Source organism: Lepidothrix coronata, unplaced genomic scaffold (genome assembly GCF_001604755.1).
Source record: "Lepidothrix coronata isolate B3197 unplaced genomic scaffold, Lepidothrix_coronata-1.0 Scaffold199, whole genome shotgun sequence".
NCBI classification, from domain to species: Eukaryota; Metazoa; Chordata; class Aves; order Passeriformes; family Pipridae; genus Lepidothrix; species Lepidothrix coronata.
In genome coordinates this window covers 787,532-796,512 of record NW_016690379.1, presented here as the reverse complement: position 1 = coordinate 796,512, position 8,981 = coordinate 787,532, and the positions used below count along the sequence as shown (strand labels likewise).

General features: G+C 51.3%; 1 protein-coding gene across 1 annotated transcript in view; it reads right to left on the bottom strand.

Moving 5' to 3' along the window:
- DSTYK (dual serine/threonine and tyrosine protein kinase) overlaps positions 1 to 8,981 on the bottom strand; it is a 16,448-nt gene that overhangs the window by 2,375 nt on the left and 5,092 nt on the right. Inside the window, exons 3-11 of the mRNA XM_017832080.1 lie at positions 6,703 to 6,977; positions 6,255 to 6,338; positions 4,781 to 4,957; positions 4,395 to 4,524; positions 3,431 to 3,587; positions 2,531 to 2,663; positions 2,090 to 2,203; positions 1,534 to 1,648; positions 456 to 590 (exon numbers count right to left, since the gene is read on the bottom strand). Of these exons, the coding sequence (XP_017687569.1) occupies positions 456 to 590; positions 1,534 to 1,648; positions 2,090 to 2,203; positions 2,531 to 2,663; positions 3,431 to 3,587; positions 4,395 to 4,524; positions 4,781 to 4,957; positions 6,255 to 6,338; positions 6,703 to 6,977 (1,320 nt within the window). The remainder of the gene's footprint in view (positions 1 to 455; positions 591 to 1,533; positions 1,649 to 2,089; positions 2,204 to 2,530; positions 2,664 to 3,430; positions 3,588 to 4,394; positions 4,525 to 4,780; positions 4,958 to 6,254; positions 6,339 to 6,702; positions 6,978 to 8,981) is intronic.

Sequence of the window (8,981 nt, the reverse complement as noted above, 5' to 3'; positions counted from 1 at the left end):
AAAAGGAGGCTCAGGGGGGACCTTCTGGCTCTGCAACCCCCTGACAGGAGGGGGGAGCTGGGGGGGGGGTCGGGCTCTGCTCCCAGGGAACAAGGGACAGGAGGAGAGGGAACGGCCTCAAGCTGTGCCAGGGGAGGGTCAGGTTGGACACCAGGAGGAATTTCCTCCTGGAAAGGGTGGTCAGGCCTTGGCAGGGGCTGCCCAGGGAGGTTTGGAGTCCCCACCCCTGGAGGTGTCCAAGGCAGGTCTGGCCGTGGCTCTCAGTGCCCTGGGCTGGGGGACAAGGTGGGGATGGGGTACAGGGTGGACTCAGTCCTGGAGGAATCTTTTCCAACCTCAGTGACCCTGTGAACTTGTACTTCTACCTTCGAGTTATGAGAAAATAAAAATGCATTTCCTCATCCCCCCAGATTTTATTCCAACAAAGTACCCGAGTCCAACCAAGCCTCTGTTACCTCTCCTAACGTTGTTCCACAGGTGATCTTTGCTTGCACATCTCTCAAAAGCCTCTGGTAACTTCACGTGGCCCGAGCAGATGTACCAGAAGAGAATTCCAAAGGCATAAACATCCACGGAGTTATCGTACTTCCCTGGGACAAAAGCACATCTGGTCAGCAGGACAAACGTCACCCTCACCACTGGACCCCGAGCAGGCTGAGAGCTCAGTTAGTGTTCAGCTCCTTCAAATTCAAACCACAACTTCATGGCCAGAAGGCAAGACTTGTGTGAAGGAACACATGAGGTAAAGGATAAAAGTTAAGATTTTCCAGTTGTCAGGTTTTCACACTTAACTTGTACCTGCAGTTCCCAAACTCAGGGTCAGGGACCAGTGCAGGTGCTCAGATGGATTTCAGAGTTAAACACCAACATCAGACTCAGCTCTGCCTGGCCCAGGATGTCAGAGCCAAACATCAGCCTCTCAGCCCAGGAATTGGGCAATTAATCACTCACAGGAGGTTCACCCTCTAAATTAGCCAAGACTGAGCACCTCAGATGCCCCAGGGCTAAGCCAGTGCTCACATCTAAGGTCAAGGTCCAGCCTGTGGCCAGGAGAATTCCACTGTTAATAAGAATAACATCCTCTAAATTAAACACAAAGAGGGTTGACTCAATTTGATTTCAATCTATCCAAGCAGGGGCAGCTCTGACAGACCACAGGGATTCTGGTGAGTGAGATATGAACCTCTAAGTGCTACTGGAAGACTCAGGAAAACCCTCAGAGTGAATTCAAAACACTCCACAGGACAGAACAGCTTGGAAATTCCTTACAGGAGATCCTTCCTGAAGGATCTGCCTATGAAAGCCAAGTACTTCCAGCTTCCTAATAACTAAGAATTTACCTTTCCAGCTGCAGAAGTATCAACCACTTCAGCAAAGCCTATCAATCCCCCAGTTCTCTTTCAAGACTGACACCTAAAAAATACACTGGAAGCAGGTCATCTGGGGGTGGTCCTTTTATTACTTTCCCCTCGTCATGGCCTTCAAAATTCCAGGCAAGGGCAGGCCAGCAGCGGGCTCAGGGGAGGAACATACCTGTGAAGAGCTCTGGAGCCATGTGGATGGGTGTGCCCACAATGCTGCCAGACATCATGGCCTCTGGTTTGCAGAACCCCAGGTCGGTGATTTTGGCTCGATTCTTCTTGTCAAGCTGCAGAAGAATCCCCACAGAGGCAGCTGATAACCACCCTGCTCAGTCCCAGGGCTCTGAACTGTTTACACTGGGAGGGTTGGGCACTTGTTCCTAAGGAGCTGCTCTGATTACCTGGCTGCTCCTGGACACTCACCTTGCTGAGCTCAGTGCCAGGACATGCCTCCACCTGTCTCCTACACCAAGGGTGTGGCTGGCATTTAAGAGGACCAGGAACTGGAAATCCCACTTGGAGCTCAAGCTGCCTACACTCCAGAGCAGCCATTCCACTGCTCCCTTTGCCCCAGGCCTTGGGCCAGAAGAGGAGTGAGGGAAACCTCCCCTGCCAGGCCAGCTGTGGCTGACACCACCCCAGCTTTGGGAGGATCTATTCCTTCACTTCAGCTTCTCCCTCCCACTGCAAAGGTCTTGGGAGACTCCAGATGTCAGAGTGCTCCTTACCAAGACATTTTTGAGTTTGATGTCCCTGTGCACCAGCCCCTGGCTGTGCAGGTACCGGATCCCTTCCACCACATCCAGGGCAATCTGCAGCCGTGTCTCCAACTCCAGCCCAGCCTGAGGAACAAACACACACACATTTCACTCCTGCTGCAAGTGCAAGTTACTTTTCCTTGCTCTTATTTATTATCAAAACTAAGCAATTCCAGCTTTGTCTTACAGATCTATCTATATATATATCTATTTAGATGTGAATTTTTTTAAATTAGACAATCCCAGAATGGTTTGGGTGGAAGGGGAACTTAAAGCTCATCCAGTTCCACCCCCACGGGGCAGGGACACCTTCCACGAGCCCAGGTTGCTCCAAGCCCCGTTCAACCTGGCCTTGGACACTCCCAGGGATGGGGCATGGATGTTTAACACACAGACACAGGTTGTTGGTACCTTTAGCCCCGTGTAGAGGTCCCTGTGCAGCCTCTCCATGATCAGCAGCACAGCAATGCTGGAGCCTCCTCCATAGCCATAATCTATCACAGATCCGTGGAGGTGCACGAGCCTCTCATGTGTCTGCAGGGACCTGGAGAAGGTTCAGCACAGAAAACTGGTCATTTTTTATCCCCTCCAGCCCAGGCCAAGCCTCTCCTGCTAAAGGGAACACGCACAGCAATAAGGTCCTGTGCAGGAAAAATTCACAGTTCAGAGCACCACAAGAATATCCAGCTGCCTGAGCCAATTAAACTCAAAAAAGCCCTATTAAAGGTTATAGTTCCAAACAAAATCCTGTCTTATTTCAGCTGTCTGTGCTGAAGCACCTGCCTGCAGCTGTTTACTGAAAACAAGCTGCTTTCTGCACTGCAGAGCCATCATTTCCCTTTGTGGATTCAGACAGGTTGGGAAAGGGGGGATGATTCAACACCAAAAAATCAGGGGAGAAGAACTGTTTGCTATAATAGTCTATTAATTCTAATTTACTCCTGCAAAACAGCAGGAATTTGAAGAGCACAGACACCAGGGAATCAGCGGGAGGCAGGGAGGAGGATGTTTGCCCACCGCTCTGTGCCCGTTCCACTTGGCAGTGACACTGGCAAGGTGCCCTGGCGAGGTCAGGAATGGCAGCTTGGCATTCCACGGGGTCAAATCACTGACTCCAGAACAAAACTAGAGGAAATCAGGCCCTGCCTATGCCATTCAAATGTCTGCAGCAGAGCTGGACGTGGCACTCAGGGCTCAGGTCTGGGTGACAAGGTGGGGATCGGGCACAGGCCGGGCTCGACCTTGGAGGCCTTTTCCAACCCGAACGACTGTGAAATAAAGGAGAAGGAGAAAAGCCCTCAGGATACACACCTCATATAGTGAAACTCGAGTGCAAGGTCATTCCAGTGCTTCTCATCTGGAGGAACAACGGATTTGAGGGCGCAGGGGAAGTGCCCCCCCCAGCTGTCACACAGGTACACCACTCCGTACTGCCCCCGGCCCAGCTCCCGGCCCAGCTTGGGTTTGCCTGCAAGGCACAACAGCCAGGTACACTCAGACACTACAGCACACAGGGTCACACGTTAAACCACAGAACCCCTGGACTCAGCGCTGGGGAGGCCACCCCTGGAGTGCTGTGTCCAGTTCTGGGCCCTCAGCTCAGGAAGGCCCTGGAGGGGCTGGAGCAGGTCCAGAGGAGAGCAACGAGGCTGGGGAAGGGACTGGAGCACAAGTGCTGTGAGGAGAGGCTGAGGGAGCTGGGGCTGTTCAGCCTGGAGAAGAGGAGGCTCAGGGGAGACCTCCTCACTCTCTACAACTCTCTGGCAGGAGGGGGGAGCCAGGTGGGGGTTGGTCTCTTTTTCCACCCAACTCTCAGCAAGACAAGAGGGCTGGGTCTTGAGCTGTGCCAGGGGAGGTTTAGGTTGGAGATTAGAAAGAATTTCTTTGCAGAGAGGGTGCTCAGCCATTGGAATGGGCTGCCCAGGGAAGTGGTGGATTCTCTGTCCCTGGAGGTTTTTAAGGACAGACTGGATGTGGCATCAGTGCCATGGGCTGGGAACCACAGTGAGGTTGGATCAAGGGTTGGACTTGATGATCTCGGAGGTCCCTTCCAACCCAGCTGATTCTGTGATTCTATAATTCTATGATTTCTCCTGCACATTCCCAGCCTGGCAGCCCAGAGCCTTTCCCGGGATGGCAGCAGCATCCAAGGCACTGGGGCTGTGTCAGCGGGAGGCTCATGGAGTGAAGAGCAAAACAGCCCTCCCACTCCTTCCCAGTGCCTCAGGAGGAAGGGGAGGGTGGGAACCCAGGGAACAGCAGGCAGGGTGCTCACCGTGCAGCAGCACATCCTGCAGGGATCTGCTCTCCAGGGAGAGCCGGGCGAGCCGGGGAGCGTGATCCTTCCGTACCTTCAGCCACAGGTCCTCCGTCCTCTCCAGCCTGCCAGAGTGGCCATCCTCCAACTGCAAGAGATACCACCCACACCCTGTCACCCTGCTGCTCTGGAGCCAGAGTGCAACAAGGTGGAGAGGCCCTGAATGTCTAGTTTAAAAATAAAACCTTGTGTCAGAGCCCTCGCCTCGGCTCTGCCACCTCTCCCCACGGAACGGCTGCATTAACTGCACCAGCTGCTCCTGCAGCTATTCCTGCAATCCAAGTTTCTTTCCCTGAGTGGCACAGCCCCGAAACAAACCCTCCTGAGCAGCTGCCCACGCTCACCTGCCGCAGGGAAGCTGCAAAAGCCTCGTGGGAGCTGTTGAGCCTGGTCCTGAACTGGCTGCAGATGCTCTTGGCCAGCTTGGAAGCGCTGAGGCTCTCGATGGCATCCTGGGCCACCTTCCTCTTCCAGTCACTGGTGATGGCAGGGGGGCTGACCCATGTGATCCGCTGGATTATCTGGGAAAACGGGACACAACACTCAGGCACTGGCACAGAAGAAGTGCAGGGGCAGTGGATTTGCTCAGACACCTGGTAATGACGTGGTCACCTGCACTCAGAGCTGGGCTAAACAATCACCTTGGAGTAACTGCTAATTATTGACTCAGAGGGTGGGCAGGCCCTGGCACAGGGTGCCCAGAGAAGCTGTGGCTGCCCCTGGATCCCTTGAAGTGTCCAAGGCCAGGTTGGATAAACTTGGAGCAACCTGGGCTAGTGGAAGGTGTCCCTGCCTGTGGAAAGGGGTGGCACTGGGTGATCTTTAAGGTCCCTTCCAACCCAAACCATTCCAGGATCCCATGATTCTAACCCAGAGGCACTGATCCCAATACTGTTGCATGTCACACTAAATAAGAGGTCTGATTTGCCTGAGCAGCTGCTCAGTTCATTCCTACAATCCAACCATCCCTTCCCATGTGACCAGGAACTGCTCCGACAGCCACCAGCTGGAAAACCACACGGCTCTGGTGCAGCTTCTGGGCTGAGGGAACTGGCAGCATAAGCAGGAGCCCAGAAAATCAGGGAGAGAGAGGCTCCCAAAGTGGCAAAATCTACAGTGAAGCTTCTTTTTGCCAGTATGGAAATCCCAGGGGCTGGAATGCACCACTTCCCAGAATTCCTGGGTGATTCAACTGCCCTGCCCCACCCTTTATTAGAGGCCACAGAAATCCAGGGGCTGCACAGCCAGGCTGGATCCCTCTGCCAGGCTGAAGGAGGGACTCAAGGTTTGTGACAGTCTGCACTGCACCTCTTTGGGGCAGAGTGGTGTTCCCCTCAGCCAGCCAAGCAATCTCGAGAGGGAGAAGGCAATAAAGGTCAGCAGCAGCTCAGAGCAGGGATTTCACCACCATCAATGGTTTAACAGACAGAAATTTAACAGAAAAACCAGAGCAAATCTGGTCTGCTCTGGGGGGAGAAGAGTGAATTGACCTAAATCAAAATACACTGCAAAACAAGCAAACAAAAACCGGCAGGAAACCCACAAACCCAAATAAACATTACTCCAAACAGTCACGAGTTTCAAAGGGCCCTTCATTCCTTTGCTCAAGAAAACACTCAGGAGGTCTTTGCTTGACATTAAATGTTAAAATCATGCAATCTCAGAATGGTTTGGGTCAGAAGGGACCTTTGAGCCCATCTTGTACCACCCCCAGGGACACCTTCCACTAGCCCAGGTTGCTCCAAGCCCTCTCCAATCTGGCCTTGGACACTTCCAGGGATGGAAATCCTCAGGAATAACTGCTGAAGGTGCCCATACCTGTTTGATCTGTTCCCACAGCATCCTGGTCACTGTTGAGCCAGAGTGAAAAGTGACTTCGACGTGATAAGCTGCATTTAGGATCTGGAAAGCAGGAAAAGATGTAAATCTGGGAAACTCTGCAAGCCATAAACTTTGCTGGACCCTCTGAAAATGGAAAAAGAATGGTGCTCTGTGGTATAACCCACGAATCACTTGGTTAATTCATTTACTGCACTGAGCTCAGAGGTGTTTCTAGGCTGTAACCTCGTCATTATATACAGATTTAGGAAAATCAAGTGTTAGGCCCTCAAGTGACTGTTCCCAGTTTTAGCACCTCCCTTAATGACCCCAAACCCCACATATTCCAGAGCTCTGATTTCCCTGGGCATCCCCATCTCCCACCACCCTCTCTGGGTCAGGAGAAAGCCAACAAGCCACTCCAAAGGGCCACTCCAGCCCCTCGTACCTGTTTGAGATAATTGCTCGTGATGTGCACAGAACCATCCTTGGGCTTCTCCAAGCTCCTGGCAGGATGTACTGACACCTCCCAGGACTCCTCCAGGCTCTTGAGGCACCTCTCCAGAGTCCCCACGAAGCTCTCCCTCAGATAGTCCACTGAGCTGATTAACTTGTTGGCCACTGCTTGGTTTAACCGAGAAATAATCAGTTCCTGGATCTGTTTAATGCAACACTTGATGTCCTTGGAGCTGACGGGCTCCCCGTTCTCAGGAATGATGATATCTGCACAAAGGAAGAGCAAGAAACACCCTTGGGGTTCACCAGTGTGGTACCAACGACTCCTGAGAGCTGCTCTGAACTCCCAGAGCAGAAGCTTCTGCTCCAAAAGCCATTTGGCCTTTTTTTTTTTTTCTTTTCTCCCCCTTCAGAGGTTCCTTCCTTTAGACCCAGATGTTACAAACTAAAGCCAACAGGAAAAACTTCATGAGCAACAGAATAACACATGTCCTGACTCCTGCAAAGGAGAAAATCTTTGCATGTGTAGGTTTACACAAAGTCCTAAACCCAGTCTGCCAGTAATTTGGTATTTTGGGACACAAAGTACTAAAGTAGGTGGTTACTGCAGTTTCAGGGAAGCTAAAAATCAAATTTTCAAGGTGGAAAACATTATATTCTTTGCTTCCACTCCCCAGTGTTGGAATTCCCGGGACACTCAACCCTTAACACCTGATAGACTCTGCCCAAGAGCTACTACAGGTTTCCAGGGGTGCAGTGATGAGAAGTCACAACTATCACCCCCAAACTCAGAGAGCAGAAGCACAAAGCTGTGTTTCTGTCTAGTACAGACCAGGAAATTCTTCCAGGCACTGCTGGATGTTGAATCACATCCAGAGGGAAGCGATGGAACAGCCACACCAGGTCCATGATGTTTTTTTCCCGGTGCCTTGGAAAGGTCCATCACCACTTGGTATTTTCAAGCCAGCACTGAGCAATCCCTGCTCTGTAACCACTCCAAAACAATATGTGGCTCCCAGGAGCTGCAAACCTCGTCCCTGGATTTTGGCCAACACCAGCCCAGCTTATTTAAAACAAACCCAGGGCTCAGCAGATGGCATCGACTCCTCAAAATAACACCCCCCTTCCTTCAGGAGAGCACTCCGAGTGCTGGGAGCCAGCAAGATGCTCCAAGTGATGTGTGTTGTGCAAATAAATGCACACAAGTATTTGCTGCAGGTGTTTTATCTCGTGCTGCCCCCGAACACACTCCTGGCACAAGAATCCTGAGCTCGGGCACCACAGGGCTCCAAAGCTGGGAAGGGTGGGACACGTGGAATACAGGAATTATGACCTGTCCATGTAATAATCCAGAATTTCTACCCCAAAAGCCAGTTTCTACCCCAAAAGCCAGTTTCTACCCCAAAAGCCAGTTTCTACCCCAAAAGCCAGTTTCTACCCCAAAAGCCAGTTTCTATCCCAAAAGCCAGTTTCTAACCCAAAAGCCAGTTTCTGACCCAAAAGCCAGTTTCTGACCCAAAAGCCAGTTTCTGACCCAAAAGCCAGTTTCTGACCCAAAAGCCCTGAGTTGTTTCTAATTCTACTTCAAGAATTAGAAGTAGAATCTAATTCTACTTCTACTTCATTGTTTCTAATTTGTCTACTTCAAGACAAATCTTTCCCCACCATCCCAGTGAACTGCATTTCCTTGGAACAGAAGGGATTGTTCCAGCAAACCTCTGGCAAGCAGAGAAAAGAGCTGTGGAGCACCAACCTCCAAACCTCCCCTGTGCTGTTCCTGACAGACCACACTCCCACATTCCAAAATTTGGGGGGCCTCTCACCCTTCACAGCTTCCAGCTTGGAGCTCCTGCAGTTCTGCTGGAAGAGGTGGTGAGAATTCTCACATTTCCCCCAAAACACACTCGATGCCAAGCCTTGGGAGCACAATATGTTGTGCTGATTTTCTTGTTTTCCAAAGGAAAACTTTACCTACCCCAGCAGGATTTCATTTTGGAAGGTTCTAAACCCGAGTGCTCTTCTGCAAAACTCTCTCAAAGAAATGGAGCAGAAAGGACAAATTGAACCTTCACTGAGGCAACGTGGAGAGAGTTGTTTTGTTCTTCACAGAGCAGGGAATTAAAGAAGTAAAATATCTTAAACTCAGAACAGTGCAGGAAGGTCTGGGGGGGAAATATCTGATTCAGAAGAAATTGGTTCAGGCCTCTCATTTAAGGGTGGTGCTTTTTGCCCAGGAGATACAACAGAAAAATCAAATCTCTGTGCATTTTG